Here is a 22885-nt window from a genome sequence, read left to right on the forward strand (position 1 = left end):
CATTGAAGGAGACCTTAAGAGGCTGCAGGACCAGAACCAGGCTGTATGCCCAGGGCTACAGATCACAAAAGCAGCATGGGTCAACAGAAAGACAAAGGACACAAAGAGAGAGTCTTCTCTAGTGCTCTGGATAGGCACTGTAGAACAGGCAAACACCGTGCTTGACAAGGGCATCTTCTGGGAATGCGAAAGAATGGACACAGAAATCCATAGAAGCACCCACAGACTACTGCAATGCTTCAAGTGCCAACAGTATGGTCATATCTCTACTAGATGCCCAAGCCAAAAGGACACTTGTTCCCACTGTGCTGGTAGCCACAAAGTACAGAATTGCACAGCCCCAAAGAGTGAAGCCAGATGTGCATGCTGTGGAAAGAAACACCCTTCCTGGTCCCAAGACTGCACAGCTAGGATTGAGGCAAAGAGGAGGGCAAGAGAAGCCAGGATCAACACCCCTATCAGATTCCAGACAGGGACAATCACCCAAGAACCCCTAAGGACTGTCTACAACCCTCTGAAAAGAGGCAGAACAGAAGAGACCACACAGGCCCAAGGCCACCCTGCTATGGGTAGACCAAAATCAATTGTGGTTGCAGGAAGAGACCCGTCACAAAGCAGGCTCAACCTTACCACAATCCCAAATAGCAGCCAGCAGCAGGAAGCACGAGAAGACTAGCAGGAGACCAGCATGGATGAGTCATGATTGAGACACCTAATCTTACCACTATCCAGTACAACGTCAACAAAAGCCAGCACAAGGTCCAGAGAAGCTTTCTCCAAGCACTGGACCCAAAGAAACACCTAGTTATTGCAGTCCAGGAACCTTGGATCAACAGCAAATCTAACAGACCATCTACTGCTAACGACCCAAGGTATCACACACTCCTAGCCAAACAAGGCACCCCTAGAACATGCATGTACATCAGCAAAGAGATGGCAACAGACAGCTGGGAACAAATCCAACAGGAAGGGGGAGACATCACCTCAGTCAGACTCAACACCAACCAAGGCAGCATCCACATCCACAGTGTATACAACCCACCCCCCAGCTCCAGAAGCAGCACCCAGCTGGGCACACTACAACAGCTGCCAGACATCCTGCAGAGTGACTCCCAACACATCGTGCTGGGAGACTTCAACTTGCACCATCCTACATGGGGATCAGACTTTGCACCTGCCCATCACTTCCTAGCTAACAGACTCCTCTCCACTACCCAAAGCAACAACATGCACCTAGTTACCCCAAAGGGCCTAACTACCTGGTCACAGAGAGCAAGCTCAAGCACCATTGACCTGTGCTTTGCATCACATGACCTGCAGCAGAAGGTCACCAGATGCTGGGTTAACCAGGACTTGGAGTCCTCATCAGATCACCTCCCAATTCAGGTGGAGTTTGAAACACAGACACAGCAGGAAGGAGACCTAGAACCTCAGCTGGCCTGGAAGGCAGCCAACTGGGAACAGATCAGACAAGACCTGGAACAGAAGCTAGCTGGACTAGAGACCAGGAGACTGGAAACAGCCTTAGACATAGACCAAGCAGTGGCAGAACTGGTTAGAACAATGCAGGAAACTGCGGCAGCCCACACCAGAGAAAAGACACAGTCACTGTACCAGAAGCCATTCTGGACAAAGGAATGCTCAGAGAAGGTCAAGGCAGCCAGGCAGGCCAGGAGAGCCCTTACCCAGAGCCACTCCCAGGAAGCATGGGACAGATACAACCAGGCAACCAGAGACAAGAAGGCCCAGATCAAGAGGGACAAGATGCTGGAGTGGAGGTCAACAGTTGGATCCATTACCCAGAATCCTGAGAAGATGTGGAAACTAGCAAAGTGGGCAAGACAACCCACACAGGACAGAAACATGCTGCCCCAGTTTCCAAACATTGAAGACCAGGAAGGAGTAATCCAACACACTCTCCCAGGAAAGGCACAGGCATTGGGGAAACATTTCTTTGGCACACAGGTAGAAGCTGACCTGCAGGATCTGGAGGGCAGTGTGTATCCAACACCACTAGAGCAATCCTGCACAGTGGGAGAGGGAGAGATCAAGAGCATCATTAAGACACTCTCAGGAAACAAGGCCCCAGGACCAGATGGGATTCCAAACTTGTTCATCAAGACATGCAAGGACCAGATCTCCCCTGCACTGTCAAACATCTTTTCACAGTGCATGGCCCAAGGACACTGCCCTAAACACTTCAAGGAGTCACTGACTGTGGTCTTGAGAAAACCACAGAAAGAGGACTACACAAAGCTAAAGGCATACAGACCTATTGCCTTGCTCAACACACTAGGCAAACTCCTGGAAAAGATCATAGCAGAAAGGCTGACAAACCTAGCTGAAGAACATGGAATCCTTCCTGAAGAACAGATGGGAGGCAGGAAACAAAGATCAACACTAACAGCTGTGGAACTTATCACAGAGCAGATCAAGACCCTATGGCACTTTGGGAACAACAAAGCAGCCACACTCCTCTCACTAGACATATCAGGAGCCTTTGACAATGTCTCACACCAGAGGCTGATCCACATCCTGAAACAGAAGGCTATCCCCAACTGGACAGTCCAGTTTATCCAGTCCTTCCTCAGAGGCAGAACCACAAGACTAAGACTGGGCAGATACAAATCTGATAGCATGCCTACAGAGACAGGAATCCCACAGGGATCAACAATGTCTCCAATCCTGTTTCTCCTCTTTATGGCAGACCTGCCAGCAAAGCTAAACTCCAGAAACACATCAGCCTCAGGGTTTGTGGATGACACAAACATCCTAGCCTGGTCAGACAGCACAGAAGAGAACTGTAGAATCTTGCAGAAGAAACACAAGGAATGTGAGGAATGGGCCAGGAAACATGGAGCCAGATTTGCCCCAGAGAAGTATCAACTCATCCACTTCAGTAGAGCCAGAAACAGACACAATATGCAAGCCCCAATCACTATTCAGGGACACACAACAGAACCCTCAAGTGAATTAAGGGTGCTAGGAATATGGATGGATCCAAAGCTCAGCTGGGGACCACAGGTCAAGAAAGCACAGGCAAGAGCAGACAACAACAGGCAATCAATTGACAGGCTTACAGCCTCCACATGGGGAGCCACATTTGCGAAAGCAAAGGTTATGTACAAGGCCATTGTGAAGCCAGCCATGCTATATGGAGCCCAGATCTGGTCAGCCCAAGACAAGATCCCAAAGAGAATTGCAGATCCCATCAGCAGAGCCCAAGCCTCCTGTCTGAAAAAGGTGCTTGGAGCATACAAGTCAACTCCAACAAGGGTGGTCGAAATGGAGTCTGGCTCCCCACCAGCCAAGCTCTACCTTCAAGGGTTGAGATACCAGTATGCAGGAAAGACGTCTGCATACCCAGCCCAGCTAGTAATCCAGAAGGCAGTCAACAAAATCAGGAGCCAGTGCACAAGAAGGCACAGACAAGCAAGACCCAATCCAGCCCCACAGAAGCAGCAGGACCTGCAGAAGTTCAAAGAACTAACAGAACAGCTGCACCTAGCCCAGCAGGAACAGGACAGAAGGGCTCAAGGGAGAGGATCAGCAGCCAGCCAAGGGAAGAAGCAACAGTCTCTAGCTGAAAGGATGGCAGGACTCCTCTGGAAGACTGAATGGACAAGAACCCCACAGAGGCCAGGAACCCCAAAGGCACTCCAACAGTTTGGTAGCCACAACTACCTACTGTACTCAGACCTGACCAGGTCAGAAGCAAGCATAGCAATACAAATCCGCTCTGAACACATCGGAGTCAGGGCATACCTGCATCAGAGAAAAGTCCCAGGTATCGAAGACAAGAGTTGCCCATGCGGCTACCTGTCCCAGAATGTCGAACATAGACTTCTGGTTTGCAAAGAATGGAGTACAGGGAGAGGTGAATGGAGGGCAAGGGCAAGGAACAGAAACTTCCAAGCCATGATCAGCAATAAGGGAGACCTCCAGAGAATTACAAGGTGGATCATCCACCAAGGATTTTTGGAGCAGTTCTCTCTTACTAGGGAAACAGAGAGATGGATTGAGGAGAGAAAGAAGGAGGAGGAGAGCAGGAAGAGGGGGACAACTCTAGGGTTGCAGACAAGGTAGTCAGAGGCTAACCACCATGACACTAGTGCACCCTAATGGAAGGAAAACTGAGAACTCATGGCAAGGAAGCTATTAGAGAAGGAGAGGAGGTTTTTACCTAGGAATAGGTTTCCTACCTTATGCAGTAACATATATAGACATAAACCCGCATGGGCCGGAGGGCACCACAACGGGTAAATGAATCATCTATCTATCTATATACGTATAATAACAATTTTAAGGTTTATTTGTTACTAGAGCCTCTACTCCTTACGGTAGCGGATAGCTCTACCTTAGGAGTAGAGATTACGGAATAGACAACGATAGAACTAGACCTGAATAGTCATAAGGAATTTATAAGTACGTAGCTCGCCGACCTCGAATATAATATAGTTCTCGGTAGGCCTTAGAGTATAGTATATTAGCTAGGTGTCTATTATAAATCTAGGACGCTTACCCTCGACTCGGAGCGTTATAAGGAGCTATACCTATAGGACGGCAAACCGGTATAGGTACAGTCAGTTTATAATAAAGGAAAGTAGCCTATATAGACGTATTAAACCTTCCGTCCGGTAGTAACTATAGAGGATGAACTGGAGCCCCGTCTCTATACTAGACTACCCTTACTAGTAGACGGAAGAGATACTATTAAGAAGCTATATAGGCGCTCCTTAGGAAAGGACCGGAGAACGCCGGTAGAAGTAACCGTAACTATAATACCGGATAATTAGTCACTAGATATCCTAGAAGTAGGAGTAGGAGCTTTTATAATATATATAAGACAAAAGGGTACTTAAGTCTACCTTATATATAAATCCGAGAAAAGGATAAACTACTAGGATCGAAGTAAAGTACCGATCCTCTATACTCGTACGCGATATTAACCGCTTAGCTAAGCTTATACTCTATACGGCGTATAATAGGCAATTATAGTATAGTAGTAGACGACAAGACTACGTAACGACTAGACGCTCGAGCCGTAGCCTTTATACTAGTAGTAGAAAGATCCGGGCCCTCGTTACGGGCGTATAAAATATATACGTAAGTAGATATTGACCGGTTCTACAAATCGCTTAATAAGGACAACATTATAGACCCGGTAGATCACCTACTACCCGAGTACCGCAAGTACGCCCGAACCTTCTCGGCTAAGGCGGTATATAAGCTATAACTACACCGACTAGGTATCGATTATAAGATTAACCTTAAGGAAGGAAGTAAGCTACCTTTTAAGCATCTATTCCGTATATCGCCTTAGGAGGATAAAGTGATCAAACGTTAGACGGATAGCTACCTAGCCGACTAGAAGATTCGAAGGTACGTAGGACGAGCGGATATAGCTTCGCCCGTACTTATAGTACGTAAGCCTAGTAGTAGACTTCGGGTATACGTAGACTATCGCGGCCTAAACGGTATTACGTTAAAGTCTAGATACTCTATCCCCTTAATATAAGATACGCTTAATAGGATAGCGGGTAAGAAGTAATTTACTAAGCTCGATATAATCGCCGCCTTTAATCGTATCCGTATTACGGAGGGTCACGAATAGAAGACCGCATTTACTACTAGATATAGACAGTTCGAGTGCTTAGTAATACCGTTTAGATTATATAATACGCTAGGCACATTTCAATCTTATATTAACGACACTCTTCGCGAGTTCCTAGATAATTTCTACTCTATATACTTAGACGACATTCTTATATTTAGCGATACCCTAGAAGAGTATATAGGATATATAAAGAAGGTCCTTTAGAAGATTTAGGACGCGGGATTATAACTAGACTTCTCTAAGTACGAGTTCTATACTTAATCTACGAAGTACCTAGGCCTTATTATTAGTAAGGACGGCGTGTCTATAGACCTAGCTAAAGTATAGGCTATACGAGACTAGGCTACGCCGTAGTCGGCTAAGGATATCCTCGCGTTTAACGGATTCGTAGGCTTTTACCGAAGATTTATTAAGAACTATAGTAAGATCGTCCTACCGCTAGTTAGGCTTACTAAGAAGGACGTAGTGTTTATATAGTTTCTAGAATGTCAATCCGTATTCGAGGGACTTAAATAGGTATTTACGGACGCCGAAGGTATCGTATTAGCTCTATTTAAACCCGGAAGAGAGACAGTACTCGAAACTAATATATCTAACTTCGTAACGGCTACTATACTTAGCTAGCGAGATAAAGACGGCGTACTACGGCCTATCGCTTACCTTTCTAAGATATCCCCCTAGGAATGTAATTACGACATCTACGATAAGGAACTACTTACGATCGTTAAGGCCTTCGAAGAATAGCGACCTAAGTTTATAGCCGGAGATATAGATAGCGAGGAAGGCTACTTTAAGAACCTATAAGATAGCGGTAAGCCGGTACTTATCTACTCCGACTATAAAAACCTAGAGTAGTTTATAACTACGAAAGAGCTAAACCGACGCTAAGTACGCTAGGCCGAATGCCTCTCCTAGTTCTTCTTTAAGATCGTATATCGACCGGGCAAATAAGGTAGAAAGCCCGATAGCCTAATACGACGGACGTAGGACCTACCGGAGCGGTATAATACTAACGACCTACGCCGACAATACTAAAACCGCGTACTACTCGGCCCTAAACGACTCCTTAGTATAGCGGGAATAGACGTCTCCGCCTCTAAGGCTCTAAGTCTCTTAGCTAGTAGGATTATATCTATAGCTACGACTACGAACACTAGTATAGTTATTAACTAGGGCCTCGAGACCGACATCCGGAATCTATATAACTAAGACAACGCCTAAGAAGCCCTATAGTAACTCCGCGATAAATAGAAGGTAACTTTACTCCGTAGTAGTAAGCTTAATAACCGCGACGCTATTATTATTAACGATATAATCTATGTAAAGAACCGGTTTAGCGGGCTTAGACTATTCGTACTACCGTCCGAAGATAAGTATTATACGGTCTATAGCCGAATTATTAAGTCCTCCTATAATATACCTACTACCGGATATCTAGGAAGAGCTAAGACGTATAAGAAGGTCACCTAGTACTACGTATAGCCGAGGATAGCGCGTACCGTTCGTACTTTCTACCGTAGTTATCGAGTATATATAAACACTACGACTTTAACTAAAAAGCTATATAGCCTACTATACCCGATACCGATTCTATTCGATACCTAGGAAGACGTAGCTATAGACTTCGTAGTCGAGCTACCTAAAGGACGCTATACTACTAATAGCTAGACCTATTAGAACGTCCTAACAGTAACTAATAGACTAAGTAAGGAGAGGCACCTGATCCTAGTACTAAGTATAAAGGCCGAGTATATCGTATATATCTATATTAAGTACGTATTTAGTAGATACGGGCTCCTAAAGTCGATTACGTCTAATCGCGGTCCGTAATAGTTATTAGTATTCTAGTAACGCCTCTACGAGTTACTATAGATCAAGCGAAAGTTGTCTACTAGATACTACCCCGAGACCGATAGATAGAGCGAGAATACGAATAAGGAAATAGAAAAGTACCTCCGAGCTTTTATTAACTATACCTAGGACGACTAGCCGGATTAGCTACCGCTAGTAGAATTTATAGCTAATAATAGAGTATCTAAAAGTACGGGAGTGTTACTATTTATAGCTAACTACGGCAAACTACCGCGATACGTAGACGGCGAGCTAGACCTTCCGATCCGAGCGATACCCGTAAAGTAGAAGCTTAACGTATAATCGGCCGACGCTTTTGTAAAGAGAATAAGCGATATACGGAAGTATCTATACGAAGTAATATATATAGTATAAGACTTATAAGCCGACTTCGCTAATTAATATCGTATACTAGTACCTACGTACGAGGTAGGCGATAAAGTCTACTTAAGTACCCGTAACTAGCGTATAGCTCGGCTATCTAAGAAGCTTAACTATTACTACGTAGGCCCCTACGTAATAACAGAAGTACTGCCGAATAATACGTATTGCTTAAGCCTACCGCGGTCGCTAGAGAACCTATATAACAGATTCTATACAAACCTCTTACTCCCTATATATAAAGCGTTCCCTAGCTAAGTAGAACTAACCCTCCCGCTAATCGAGGTAGAGAACGAAGAGGGAATTGATTAGTTCTAGTATATAGATAAGATCCTAAATATACGGAGGAAGTACGGCTAGTATAAGTATCTAGTTAGTTAGGTAGGAGACGACGAGGATCTAATATAGGAGCTAGCGGAGGATATAATAGAGATAGCCGCCGCCTCTATTATAGACTTCTACTATAATAGCCTAAGGAAACCAATACCTACCGGCTTTATAGTACTAGAAGGATAGGTAGCAAATAAAGCGAACTCCTCCGCGTCGGTATTAGTTATAGCTAAAGTAGTAACTATAGGTAGGTACCGCCTTTAGGTAGAATTAGCGCCTATAGCTCTTCTATATAAGGTAGATGACTATGTTAGTCTAATAGCGATAGTAGCTTTAGATAAAGACCCGTATAGTACGGACCCGAGAAAAGCGACCGATAGTAGGAATATAAGCAATATACGTTAATATAAATAGGAAGCTTCCTATATAGCGTCTATAACGGAGGCCTTCGTAGACTTCGTAAATCGCTACGACTCTCTCGGTATCTAATATAGCGAGGATAATAATAGTATAGTAAAGCGTAAGAGCGTAGCAATAGACGACTTAACGACTAACGACAAAGACGACGTTATAGAGGACGAAGTAATAAATAATAAAGCGATAGATAATAAAGCGGAGAATCTAGAGGACGATACGACCTTCGTATACGCCTATGTCGTAAGGAAGAATAGTACTAAGGACAGGCCAATTTTTTGGAGAGGGGGTAGTATTACGGGCCTAAGCGGACGTCTAGTAAATAGTAGTCGGTTACGTAACTCGGTACGGGCCGGCCCGTATACCTCGGCTTATATATTAACTTTCCGTACCTCGTACTCCTCTTAGATAGCCTGTCTAACAACTTCGTTATTTGCCCTATATTAAGAACGGCCCCCTTATACGTACCTCGGCGTCATTTAGTTTAAATAACGGCTATATTACGTCTCGCTAGGCGAGGCGGGTTAATCGCCGGGGGGTAGCGATATCGCTAGTATAGTAGTCTTCTTCTTTATTGTCCGAGTCGTAAATTGATAGTACTTAATAGTTTATTAGTAGGTCGTTCTATACTTATATAGTAAACTAAGTGACAATGTCTAGGTTATAAGGTTTTAGAATAGTCTATTATTAATACTACGTTCTAGTATCGTCTACCCCCGCCGGTATATCCTAAGAGCGACGGGTAAGACTATCTAGTTTTGTTTCTTAGGCGCCCGGGCGATAGGTAATCTTAAAGCTAAACTAGGACAGAAACTTAGCCTAGTGTACCTAGCGCCGGTTAAGCTACTTAGTAGTTATAAAGTACTTAAGATTACGGTAATCGGTAAGTACCCGAACTAGTTTATCGTCTTTAGCGCCGATAAGTTCCGGTTACTATTCCTCGAACGCCTTAATAATAGCTAGTAGCTCTTTATCGTAAATGTCGTAGTTATATTCTTACGGACTAAGCTTCTTCGAGTAGAACGCTACGGGTCTAAGGACGCCGTTAATTATCTATAATAGTACCCCTATATTGACCTAGTTACTAGAGTCTATTTCTACCTAAATCTGCTCGCCTAGTTAATAATAGGCTAGTATACCTACTTAGCTAAAGCGCTACTTAAGTTTCTTAAAGGCTATATTATACTATTAGGTCTATACAAAGAGTAGCTTCTTAACTACCTTACCGTCGACTTTGCTCTTTTTACCTATCTTTATAAGGTCTATAAGGCACGCGGTTACTTTAGAGAAGGCGTAGATAAACTTCCTATAGAACCTAGTAAAGCTAAGGAACGTAAGAACGTCCTTAACGTTACGAGGCACCTCCTAGTTTATAATAGCTTTAATCCTTATAGGGTCTATCTTAACGCCCTCCGTCGTAATAATAAGGCCTAGGTATTTGATCCGTTTGACGTAGAATTCACACTTGTCGATATCTACTAGTAGCCCTATATCCCGTAGTCTATATAGGATCTTTTGTACGTAAGCTCTATAATTATCTTAGGAGCCGTCCGTATAAATTAGGACGTTATTAAGGTATACTATAGCGAAGTCGTCTAGGAATTCTCGGAGGATGTCGTTGATCTTGCGCTACTAACTACTAGGGCTATTATAGAGGCTAAACGGAAGGACCTTAAACTAGTATAATCTATACCTAGTAATAAAGGCGGTTATCTATTCGTCCCCCTTACAGATACGTATATTATTAAATGCGGCGACGATATTAAGCTTAGTAAACTACTTGGCCTTAGAAACTCGCTCAAGTGTCTCCCTTAATAGATAGATAGATGATTCATTTACCCGTTGTGGTGCCCTCCGGCCTATACGGGTTTATGTCTATATATGTTACTGCATAAGGTAGGAAACCTATTCCTAGGTAAAAACCTCCTCTCCTTCTCTAATAGCTTCCTTGCCATGAGTTCTCAGTTTTCCTTCTATTAGGGTGCACTAGTGTCATGGTGGTTAGCCTCTGACTACCTTGTCTACAACCCTAGAGTTGTCCCCCTCTTCCTGCTCTCCTCCTCCTTCTTTCTCTCCTCAATCCATCTCTCTGTTTCCCTAGTAAGAGAGAACTGCTCCAAAATCTTTGGCGGATGATCCACCTTATAATTCTCTAGAGGTCTCCCTTATTGCTGATCATGGCTTAGAAGTTTCTGTTCCTTGCCCTTGCCCTCTATTCACCTCTCCCTGTACTCTATTCTTTGCAAACCAGAAGTCTATGTTCGACATTCTAGGACAGGTAGCCGCATAGGCAACTCTTGTCTTCGATACCTAGGACTTTTCTCTAATGCAGGTATGCCCTAACTCCGATGTGTTCAGAGCGGATTTGTATTACTATGCTTGCTTCTGACCTGGTCAGGTCTGAGTACAGTAGGTAGTTGTGGCTACCAAACTGTTAGAGTGCCTTTAGGGTTCCTGGCCTCTGTGGGGTTCTTGTCCATTCAGTCTTCTAGAGGAGTCCTGCCATCCTTTCAGCTAGAGACTGTTGCTTCTTCCCTTAGCTAGCTGCTGATCCTCTCCCTTGAGCCCTTCTGTCCTGTTCCTGCTGGGCTAGGTGCAGCTGTTCTGTTAGTTCTTTGAACTTCTGTAGGTCCTGCTGCTTCTGTGGGGCTGGATTGGGTCTTGCTTGTCTATGCCTTCTTGTGCACTGGCTCCTGATTTTGTTAACTGCCTTCTGGATTACTAGCTAGGCTAGGTATGCAGACGTCTTTCCTGCATACTGGTATCTCAACCCTTGAAGGTAGAGCTTGGCTGGTGGGGAGCCAGACTCTATTTCGACCACCCTTATTAGAGTTGACTTGTATGCTCCAAGCACCTTTTTTAGACAGAAGGCTTGGGCTCTGCTGATGGGATCTGCAATTCTCTTTAGGATCTTGTCTTAGGCTGACCAGATCTGGGCTCCATATAGCATAGCTGGCTTCACAATGGCCTTGTACATAACCTTTGCTTTCGCAAATGTGGCTCCCTATGTAGAGGCTGTAAGCCTATCAATTGATTGCCTGTTGTTGTCTGCTCTTACCTGTGCTTTCTTGACCTATGGTCCCTAGCTGAGCTTTGGATCCAGCCATATTCCTAGCACCCTTAATTCACTTGAGGGTTCTGTTGTGTGTCCCTAAATGGTGATTGGGGCTTGCATATTGTGTCTGTTTCTGGCTCTACTAAAGTGGATAAGTTGATACTTCTCTAGGGCAAATCTGGCTCTATGTTTCCTGGCCCATTCCTCACATTCCTTATGTTTCTTCTACAAGATTCTGCAGTTCTCTTCTATGCTGTCTAACTAGGCTAGGATGTTTGTGTTATCCACAAACCCTAAGGCTGATGTGTTTCTGGAGTTTAGCTTTACTAGCAGGTCTGCCATAAAGAGGAGAAACAGGATTGGAGACATTGTTGATCCCTGTGGGATTCCTGTCTCTGTAGGCATGCTATCAGATTTGTATCTGCCCAGTCTTAGTCTTGTGGTTCTGCCTCTGAGGAAGGACTGGATAAACTGGACTGTCCAGTTGGGGATAGCCTTCTGTTTCAGGATGTGGATCAGCCTCTGGTGTGAGACATTGTCAAAGGCTCCTGATATGTCTAGTGAGAGGAGTGTGGCTGCTTTGTTGTTCCCAAAGTGCCATAGGGTCTTGATCTGCTCTGTGATAAGTTCCACAGCTGTTAGTGTTGATCTTTGTTTCCTGCCTCCCATCTGTTCTTCAGGAAGGATTCCATGTTCTTCAGCTAGGTTTGTCAGCCTTTCTGCTATGATCTTTTCCAGGAGTTTGCCTAGTGTGTTGAGCAAGGCAATAGGTCTGTATGCCTTTAGCTTTGTGTAGTCCTCTTTCTGTGGTTTTCTCAAGACCACAGTCAGTGACTCCTTGAAGTGTTTAGGGCAGTGTCCTTGGGCCATGCACTGTGAAAAGATGTTTGACAGTGCAGGGGAGATCTGGTCCTTGCATGTCTTGATGAACAAGTTTGGAATCCCATCTGGTCCTGGGGCCTTGTTTCCTGAGAGTGTCTTAATGATGCTCTTGATCTCTCCCTCTCCCACTGTGCAGGATTGCTCTAGTGGTGTTGGATACACACTGCCCTCCAGATCCTGCAGGTCAGCTTCTACCTGTGTGCCAAAGAAATGTTTCCCCAATGCCTGTGCCTTTCCTGGGAGAGTGTGTTGGATTACTCCTTCCTGGTCTTCAATGTTTGGAAACTGGGGCAGCATGTTTCTGTCCTGTGTGGGTTGTCTTGCCCACTTTGCTAGTTTCCACATCTTCTCAGGATTCTGGGTAATGGATCCAACTGTTGACCTCCACTCCAGCATCTTGTCCCTCTTGATCTGGGCCTTCTTGTCTCTGGTTGCCTGGTTGTATCTGTCCCATGCTTCCTGGGAGTGGCTCTGGGTAAGGGCTCTCCTGGCCTGCCTGGCTGCCTTGACCTTCTCTGAGCATTCCTTTGTCCAGAATGGCTTCTGGTACAGTGACTGTGTCTTTTCTCTGGTGTGGGCTGCCGCAGTTTCCTGCATTGTTCTAACCAGTTCTGCCACTGCTTGGTCTATGTCTAAGGCTGTTTCCAGTCTCCTGGTCTCTAGTCCAGCTAGCTTCTGTTCCAGGTCTTGTCTGATCTGTTCCCAGTTGGCTGCCTTCCAGGCCAGCTGAGGTTCTAGGTCTCCTTCCTGCTGTGTCTGTGTTTCAAACTCCACCTGAATTGGGAGGTGATCTGATGAGGACTCCAAGTCCTGGTTAACCCAGCATCTGGTGACCTTCTGCTGCAGGTCATGTGATGCAAAGCACAGGTCAATGGTGCTTGAGCTTGCTCTCTGTGACCAGGTAGTTAGGCCCTTTGGGGTAACTAGGTGCATGTTGTTGCTTTGGGTAGTGGAGAGGAGTCTGTTAGCTAGGAAGTGATGGGCAGGTGCAAAGTCTGATCCCCATGTAGGATGGTGCAAGTTGAAGTCTCCCAGCACGATGTGTTGGGAGTCACTCTGCAGGATGTCTGGCAGCTGTTGTAGTGTGCCCAGCTGGGTGCTGCTTCTGGAGCTGGGGGGTGGGTTGTATACACTGTGGATGTGGATGCTGCCTTGGTTGGTGTTGAGTCTGACTGAGGTGATGTCTCCCCCTTCCTGTTGGATTTGTTCCCAGCTGTCTGTTGCCATCTCTTTGCTGATGTACATGCATGTTCTAGGGGTGCCTTGTTTGGCTAGGAGTGTGTGATACCTTGGGTCGTTAGCAGTAGATGGTCTGTTAGATTTGCTGTTGATCCAAGGTTCCTGGACTGCAATAACTAGGTGTTTCTTTGGGTCCAGTGCTTGGAGAAAGCTTCTCTGGACCTTGTGCTGGCTTTTGTTGACGTTGTACTGGATAGTGGTAAGATTAGGTGTCTCAATCATGACTCATCCATGCTGGTCTCCTGCTAGTCTTCTCGTGCTTCCTGCTGCTGGCTGCTATTTGGGATTGTGGTAAGGTTGAGCCTGCTTTGTGACGGGTCTCTTCCTGCAACCACAATTGATTTTGGTCTACCCATAGCAGGGTGGCCTTGGGCCTGTGTGGTCTCTTCTGTTCTGCCTCTTTTCAGAGGGTTGTAGACAGTCCTTAGGGGTTCTTGGGTGATTGTCCCTGTCTGGAATCTGATAGGGGTGTTGATCCTGGCTTCTCTTGCCCTCCTCTTTGCCTCAATCCTAGCTGTGCAGTCTTGGGACCAGGAAGGGTGTTTCTTTCCACAGCATGCACATCTGGCTTCACTCTTTGGGGCTGTGCAATTCTGTACTTTGTGGCTACCAGCACAGTGGGAACAAGTGTCCTTTTGGCTTGGGCATCTAGTAGAGATATGACCATACTGTTGGCACTTGAAGCATTGCAGTAGTCTGTGGGTGCTTCTATGGATTTCTGTGTCCATTCTTTCGCATTCCCAGAAGATGCCCTTGTCAAGCACGGTGTTTGCCTGTTCTACAGTGCCTATCCAGAGCACTAGAGAAGACTCTCTCTTTGTGTCCTTTGTCTTTCTGTTGACCCATGCTGCTTTTGTGATCTGTAGCCCTGGGCATACAGCCTGGTTCTGGTCCTGCAGCCTCTTAAGGTCTCCTTCAATGTCAAACTTTGTGGTCATCCCATGGGCAATAACCATATTTTGTTGGTGTGAGACCTTAGCCGTCTTGCCTAGTTTGACTGTCCACTCCTTCTGTGTCTCTAGCCTCTTCCTGTCTTGCTCCTGTGCTGTGAACAGCTTAAGGACACCTCCCTTCTCTTTCCTGGCTCCAATGATGCCTTGTATCCCAATCTTCTGTATGATCTCCTTGCCTGACAGGCCCTCAATCTCTTTCTGCTCTTGCTGGTCGGAAATGTAGACCTTGATAGCTGTTTTCTGGGGGGGAGGGTTTTGGGATGCAATTGCTGCCTAGGTTGGTTGGCTTGGTTTCTGGCCTTCCTGTGTCCTCTTCTTTGCTGCTGCTGCTACTGTCCTGTTAATGATTTGTCCTGTTTGGCTCCTTAGTGCCTTTAGCCCTCCAAGGAGCTCCAAAATCATCCCCTTAAGTGCTCTTTCTGGGTGCTCGCCATCTCCTGCCATTGCCATTGTTTCTGCCTTCCTGCAGACCTCCTTCCACTCGTTACTCTCCTGCTCCTGGTCGTTTCCTGCGATCGCTATCATCGTGTCTCTCTGAACCTTATCAACCTATCTATATAGATTACTGTCCTTACTAATATAGAAGCACGTACGAGGTCTACCGTCGCCTCGTAGGTATATCGTATAGCCTAGTAACTTGTAGGTCGTTAGTCTCTTATAGTACGGGTTAATCTATAGCTCCTAGATTACTAGGACGTAGTAGACGTACGGGTCCGCCTCGTATAGGAAATAGTTCTAGACTATATCCTTACTATAGTTAACGTTATACTAGATAATACTAAGCGTATCGAGGCTAGTAATCGTTATCGACAATCATTTCCTCTATAATGTCCTATGTCCTACTACCTTATACGTCCTAGTCTACGCCTATCGGCTATATAATAAAGGGGAGCCGGGCCTAGTTAGATTCCCTCGCCGTAGCTAGTAGAGCACGTGGCCTCCCGTACGCCCTAGGTTACGTATCCTTTATATCGTTCTCGGCCCTAGGGCGCTTATGCCCGACCGCCGCTAGTTAGTTCCGGTATAGGCTAGCCTTACGGTCGCCGTAGAATCTTAGGGCGACGGTTCTATTTGTGATTGCCTTGTTTTTCGCTAGTTTCCGCTATAGGCATTCCGTACTATACGATAGGTAGTGCCCCGGACAGTTCGCGTACCGTCTCGTAGTCAATATATAGTCCCTAGATATATAGTCTCCTATATAGTTCGAGTAGGCCTACTTGTTTATACACGTATAGGTTTAGTGTCTATACTGTTAGCATTTGAAGTATTAGAGGACACGAAAGGATAAGGAGTGCTTTTCTACTATCTTAAGGCTATATTGCTAGACTAGGCCTTATTCTATCGCTAGATCCGCCGCTTTCGCGTCTTATAGCTATACTATTAGCGCCGAGGCCTTCTTACCTTCTAGCCATTTCCTATAGAGCCAAGTCGCCTTCTAGATTAGAGAGTTAAGACTGACCGGGTTGTCCTCTTAGAGAGCACGTAGGTAACCTTAGTTAGTTAGGTCGAACTCCTTAGGCATATCGTAGACTAGGATTGTAAATTGCTTCGTTAAGACCTTCGCTAATGCCGTAACCTTAGATGCCTACTATAGCTATACCTCTAGGTGCCTCCTAGTAGTAGTAGAGCTAGTATAGATCTATAGAGTACCGTTAGACTATTAGTTTACTACGACTACCTCTAGTTAATTAATTCGTTAGGCGAGCTCCTTATTCGATAGCTTCGTAACTTCGGCCTAGTCTTCCTTTACTATAATACGGATCGTAACTATATCGTACGTTAGGTAGGGGCCTAGTGTCGATACCGCGACCGATACCTAGCTATAGGGGTGTTGATTCCGGGTGGCCTTGCTAATCGCCTAAGACGTCGTCCTTATTTCTTATTACCCTCGGTAATACGATAGTATAAGCGCCGTACGTAGCTAAGTAATCATTACCTATAGGGACCGGTATAGGAGCTGATCGTTAGTTTCTATACTTTTTACGTCCTCTATAAGTTGCTACTAGTTGTCTTAGGGGAGCTTCGCCTATAGAGCCGTAGGCGCTAGTAGTACCGTAGCCTAGGCTACTATTACCTAGGAGTTACCTAATATAGCTAGGCACCTCCGCGGCGTTTAGAGCTAAAGAAATAGGGTGAAGAGAACTTCAAGCTATCTAAATTAAATAAGGTAGAACTCCCTTAATTCTAGGGGTAGTGGCCTGCTTTATAGATTGTTAGAATAGCCTTAATAAGAGCTTTCGAATGTGTCGTGTTTCGGGGTTAACCTCTGTCCTCCTAGCGTATATAGTTAGCTAGGGTATATAAGAACACGATCGCCTATAGTTAATAAATAGTAATATACTTAATACTAATAAGTTAGATAATATTTTAGCTATAAATACTGGACGTAAAATAAAGAGCTATTAGGTAACTTATTTGTCTAGTATTTAGCTAAAATATACCTAATACTTATATTTTCCTAGGAATAAACTATTAGCTACTATATATAGCTCTAAGAAAATAAATTTTTTAATAAATTCTTACTTGGTCTAGTATTTAGCTAAATATCTAAATAATATAGTTATATCTTTACTTTAGCTTTTAGTAGATTATCTTATATTATTTTTAGATCAAGTTTGTCAGCTCCTTGCGCTTACTAAGCGGGTTAGGGATCTTGTAGTAGATATATATATATATATATTTAATTAAGTCCGATAGCGACGCGACAACCTAGGGAAAACGGGCAACTTCGACGATATAAATCCGTGTAGTTTTGCCATGATGCACAACGTGCACGGCTCGGCACAAGATCTGATCTCGGATCCGTCTCCTACCACAGGAAACATTACTGCAGGTAATCCATTACAACATCTCCGTGGCAGCCATCATGGCATCCGGACTCAGCAGAAGGTCGATGGCCAAGGTTCTGGCCTTACCACCAAGTCTACGAAGGACCGTCTTCTCAGCAGCAGCTTCCTCAGCCAAGAACCCGGAACTCTACGATCTGGTCTGCATTGGAGGTGGCCCTGCTGGACTATCTCTGGTCTCGGCTCTACGCTCCAATGCCTCAACGAAGGACTTGAAGATTGCCCTGATTGATGGTCAAGATATCACGTCCACACATCCTCCAAACGATCCTCTCAACTACTCGAATCGATGCTCATCCCTTACACCTTCGTCAGTGCGCTTCATGCAGCAGAATGGAGCTTGGGATCATGTCAATCACTCTCGGATACAGCCATATCACAGCATGGATGTGTGGGACGGTGTGAGTGGAAGCAGGATACATTTCGATCCGTTGGACAAAGCTGGGACAAGCATACTTGACAGCATAGCACAAGCTATACCCGGCAGCAGAATGGCAGAGAGCAGGAGGAAGTATGAGATGGGCGACTTCAAGACTGTGGCGACCATGTGCGAGAATTCGAACTTGACTTCTGCGCTGTTGAGCGGATTACGAGCAGACGCGAAGGAGTTAGAGATCATGGACAAGACAAGGCTGGAGTCAATACAGCTTGGTCCAGAGCCCGAAGATGAAAGCTCCATGAATTTGTCGCAGTGGCCGATTGTCAGCTTACCTGGAGGACGAAACATTGCTGCCAGACTTCTCGTGGGTGCAGATGGTGCGAATAGCCCCGTGCGATCCTTTGCGAACATCCCAAGTCACGGCTGGGACTATGGCCAACATGGTGTGGTTGCCACACTACAGCTTGACAGGAGCTTCGACGAACACGAACTACGCACAGCATACCAACGCTTTCTACCCACTGGACCAATCGCCCTCCTACCACTCCCCGACAACAAAGCAAGTCTGGTATGGTCAATCACAGCACCACTCGCCACCAAGCTGAAGCAACTCCCTCCCTCCGTCTTCACAGTGTTGGTCAACGCCGCCTTCCGCCTGATGATGGTCGACCTGAAGTACCTCATTGACAACCCCAACGTCGACCCGGCTGAAGAGCTCGCATGGCGGGAGCCAAACACAACCCCCAAAGAGACCGGTCTCCCAGCATCCCTCCCACGCGTCATCGGCATCCAAGAGAACACAATGGCCTCCTTCCCACTCCGCATGCGACACGCAGATACATACATCGGCCATCGTGTCGCCCTCGTTGGCGATGCTGCTCACACTGTTCATCCACTTGCCGGCCAAGGCCTCAACCTTGGTCTTGCTGATGCGGAGTCACTGGCATATCGTATTGCCAGAGGTGTTGAGCATGGTATGGACATTGGTACGAATTGGTGTTTGGATGATTACAATGCGGAGCGATGGGCGGCGAATAATGCTATGTTGGGTGTGGTGGATAAGTTGCAGAAGCTGTATTCTGCCAGCTCGGGGCCTGTTGTGTGGGGCAGGAGTTTGGGTCTGGATATTGTGAATAGTCTGGGACCATTGAAGGGGGCCTTGATGGGTGCTGCTTCGGGATGAAGGCATCAATAATCGCGATCTGCTACTGTGCCTGCACGCTGCACAGAATTAAGACGTTGCTTCATTCGTCCCCGGTGCCAGAGACCATATATCTCCAGTCAAACGTCCATCGATATGAAGATTTGGGCCAGCTTCAGACGGCCTTCCTCACTGCTCGGGAGGTGTCGGCTGCAGCCGGGTGTACAGCCTTCGGTCGACCAGGCCTGATTTCAAGAAGCGTATGAGCGTATTGTTGGTGCTACGCCAATTCCTCGCACCCGAATAGTGGGGCGAAGCGAGAACGCCTCGAGGCTAAGTGACTGAGGCTGAGTCTCCCAGGAGGCCGCATCTTCTTGCATGAGTGCGCAGTATCGACAACGTTCCTCTCCGTTACGCTTCCAAACCTTCATCTACAACACTCAGTAGAAGTGGCTTCAATGCGGCTGCTCAACATCCACACTCTGCAATTTGCAGACTTCGCGTCAGATGACCTTCCACCTTACACCATTGCCTCCCACAGGTGGGGTGAGGACGAAACGACCTACCAATATGTCGAGCGCCGGCCACGTACAGATCTGGCGCGTGGAGCCTCCAAGAGGCAGTTCAGTTTCGAGGCAGTGTCCGACATACCACCATCCGCGGGCTTCAAGAAGGTGCAAGCCTTCTGCAAGACCATTGCGTCCTTGAACTACACTGTCCTGTCAACGCCGCCATGGAAGGTCATCGGTCTTGCACTCAGATGCGACTGGTTATGGATAGATACCGCCTGCATCGACAAGACGAATAGCGCAGAGCTATCGGAGTCACTTAACTCCATGTTCAAGTGGTACAGAAATGCCGCGGTCTGCTATGCGTACCTCAAGGATGTCAGAAGCACGAACGACTACCAGGGCGCAATGCTGGACCTGATGCGTAGCGAATGGTTCCATAGAGGCTGGACCTTACAGGAGCTCTTGACTCCTGGTGTTGTAGTGTTCCTCACGACAGACTGGAAAGTGCTTGGCCACAAGTGCCCGTATGACGAAATCATGTGCGAGATTGTCTGTCATGGCTTCGGGCAGCGGCTGGACTTGATTCTGTCTCGCATTACACGTATACCGCTGCACATCATCAGGAACTACGCAAATGCTAAGAATGTCAGCATTGCAGAGAGGATGACATGGATACAAAGCAGAATCACGACCCGGTTGGAAGATAAGGCTTATTCACTCCTCGGCATCATGGATGTATTCATGTCTCCCATTTACGGCGAGGGAGAGCATGCCTGGGACAGACTTCTGGCCGCGATCGACAAGCGCGAAGAAGACTGCAAGCTTATAGCAAAAAGGACTGCTACCATGTCACAAGACCACCGCTGGCCATTCGAGAATATGACCCTGCCTTTGTCGAGTTTATCTCCGTCAATCTCTTCTGATTTCACACCGCGCAGCCGCACACATGGTGGCCAGCGTCATCGAGTACAGATTGCATGGAGTGCTACCACTGAAGCACAGACTGTGCCCAGATCGAAGACCCAGACAACAGGATGCAAAGACGTTGTGCAAGCTCTGAAATTCTGCCAAGTAACTGTCCAGCCTGGTTCCTTGGGACCTGTTTTGACGCCGCAAGATCTCGAGCGCTGGAGGCAGTCCTGCCTTCTGTGGCGGAACCCTATGGAGCAGCAGTGCGGCCATTGTCATGGAAACATCTACAGTGACCAGATCATCAAGTGCGACAATGTGTACTGCAAGAATCCGATCTACCATCGAAGGTGCGCCTCGCGGCGTGTTGACGAACCAGTGTGGTGTTGCGATCTATGCCGCGATTCCATGGAAGGTTTTGCTGCAGTGCAACATTTGTCGCTTGATGACCAGGATACCAGGGTGTGTGAAATTGAACCTTCACTGTTCGACGGACTTGACTCGACCACGCCCGTGTTGACGCTGACGATACCTCAATCATTACCCATCGTACCAATGGAGCTTCCTCTTGCCTCCGAGGGCACCTCACATATGGTTGATCACTCTTCAGCCAGTAATCTGAGCTCTGGTGACGACAGCTCGTTCCTCTTGACGCCGCATTCGCAACACGGTGATGTTTCCCCGATCACCGAGCCTCCTGAGAGTGTCTCGCCAGAGCTGGATCAGCCACTGGACATGACCGTAAATATGCTGAAGACAGCCTTGACCGAGGCTAACAGATCCGATGCAGAGATAAAGAGGATATGGTCGCTGCTCGAGAGTATGACCACGAGGGAAGCTAAAGAAAAGGAAGCAGAGACCTTCAAGCAACGATGCCGATTGGTCCTTCACAAATTACGACCTCCTCGACACATCACACGGTATGCGTCTCGAAGACAGGACTGGACAACGATTGCTGGAGACGAGTACTTGGCAGAGAGATGATGCTCCAGCACCTTCCATGCCTAGCATAGATGCCGTAGTCGTCACAGGACTCACCGAGCATCACTATACCCTCTGATACAATCCATGGTCCGATCCTTGAACCACAGATATCCCTCGTACGTTGAGAAGAAACTCCAAGCTGCGCCTGAGCTGCTTCACATGCCACCGGCCCCACCTCGGCACCATCCAAATCCAACCTCCATATTCAACTCCAAACTCTCTACTTCCATAATCAAGCAAACAGTTTGGTCGATCTCATCTTCCGGCAGCAACATAAAAAAGTTGTGACCGACCATCCTACCCGAACAACCCGCAGGAAACGCTCTGCGCAAACACTCTATCAAGCGATATCACATAAAGTATTCCATTGGGTTGGCAAACCAAATTGGAGAAATTAGGTTGTTCAAGCTCTTCAATGAGCAAGGTCCGTTTCTTGTCCTACTGTTGACGGTTCAAGTCCGCGGTGGGTTTTCTTTTTGTCGTTTAGTGGGAGGTCGGGAGGTCGAGTCCGGCTGGCTGCTGGCTGGAAAGGGGGTAGTGATGTTTTGCCACCACCGTGGAGCTTTGCTTGCTGGTGGACTTCGAGAGAGAAGGTTCTACGTGGCTCTCGACTTGCACTGATATCATACTGTATGGTAGACTCGTGTCGCCGGCCGCAAGATAAAGGGCGGTGGCTTGGACACTGTGGGGTGTTAAGGGCGTGCGCTTCGTGGACCGTACCGCACCATTTCCTAGTACAGCACTATATGGCTCTCGAACATATGCGGCTCCCTTTACGTCGTAGGACTGTGCATGAACTCGACTTACTCCATAATCTCGCGCCATCCTTGCACGCTGTTTTTATGCTTACCTCGTCAGCGCTTCAGGTGAAGGAAAGCCGTTGGACTTCACATGAAACGAAGAATTCCACGCAACAGCTTTTGCCTCGGACACTACCACTATCCAACAAGATCTTTTGCATCCTTCGAGCGACGACCTCCGCTCTTCCAGTCGGGCCCCCCAGCTCCGCTGATCTGACATTATAGTAAGCACACGGCCAAGCGATCATCCTCGTATCACGATTGCTTATATCTGCAAAGCTCGCGAGGCTGTCACAGTGCAAAGCTTGTCAGGACGACTCTGTGAGGACTGCTCGCGGATTGCCGCGAGGGTTGAATAGTGCATGCGAGGGAGAAGCGGCGTGGTGCATTACCTGCTACGGCGGCATCCACCGATCTGGTCTGAAGTGCCTGCAACGTTCCTCAAGAGTCAGTATACCTGTGCACACACTCTTGAGGACAGTTGGGAATTGCACATAAAAACCTCTCGCATTGAACAACAACAATCTCTACCACCTGACCCAACTATCTGTGTACTCATCATCCTCGCACCGCCACCAAGGGGGACAAGACC

General features: G+C 46.8%; 2 protein-coding genes across 2 annotated transcripts; both read left to right on the top strand.

Annotated features, from left to right (window-relative positions):
- Positions 1-17588: 17588 nt before the first annotated feature.
- On the top strand, positions 17589-19130 carry CLAFUR5_08017 (Ubiquinone biosynthesis monooxygenase COQ6, mitochondrial; the record flags this gene model as incomplete). Its single annotated transcript, XM_047907165.1, has 1 exon — positions 17589-19130. The coding sequence occupies one exon, from the start codon at positions 17589-17591 to the stop codon at positions 19128-19130; it is 1542 nt and encodes a 513-aa protein (XP_047759678.1).
- Positions 19131-19546: 416 nt separating this feature from the next.
- CLAFUR5_08018 (Vegetative incompatibility protein HET-E-1) lies at positions 19547-21493 on the top strand (the record flags this gene model as incomplete). The annotated part of the gene is made up of 1 exon (XM_047907166.1): positions 19547-21493. One exon carries the CDS (start codon positions 19547-19549, stop codon positions 21491-21493), a length of 1947 nt encoding a protein of 648 aa, XP_047759674.1.
- Positions 21494-22885: the final 1392 nt, after the last annotated feature.

The sequence above is a fragment of the Fulvia fulva genome, chromosome 3 (genome assembly GCF_020509005.1).
Source record: "Fulvia fulva chromosome 3, complete sequence".
Taxonomy (NCBI): Eukaryota; Fungi; Ascomycota; class Dothideomycetes; order Mycosphaerellales; family Mycosphaerellaceae; genus Fulvia; species Fulvia fulva.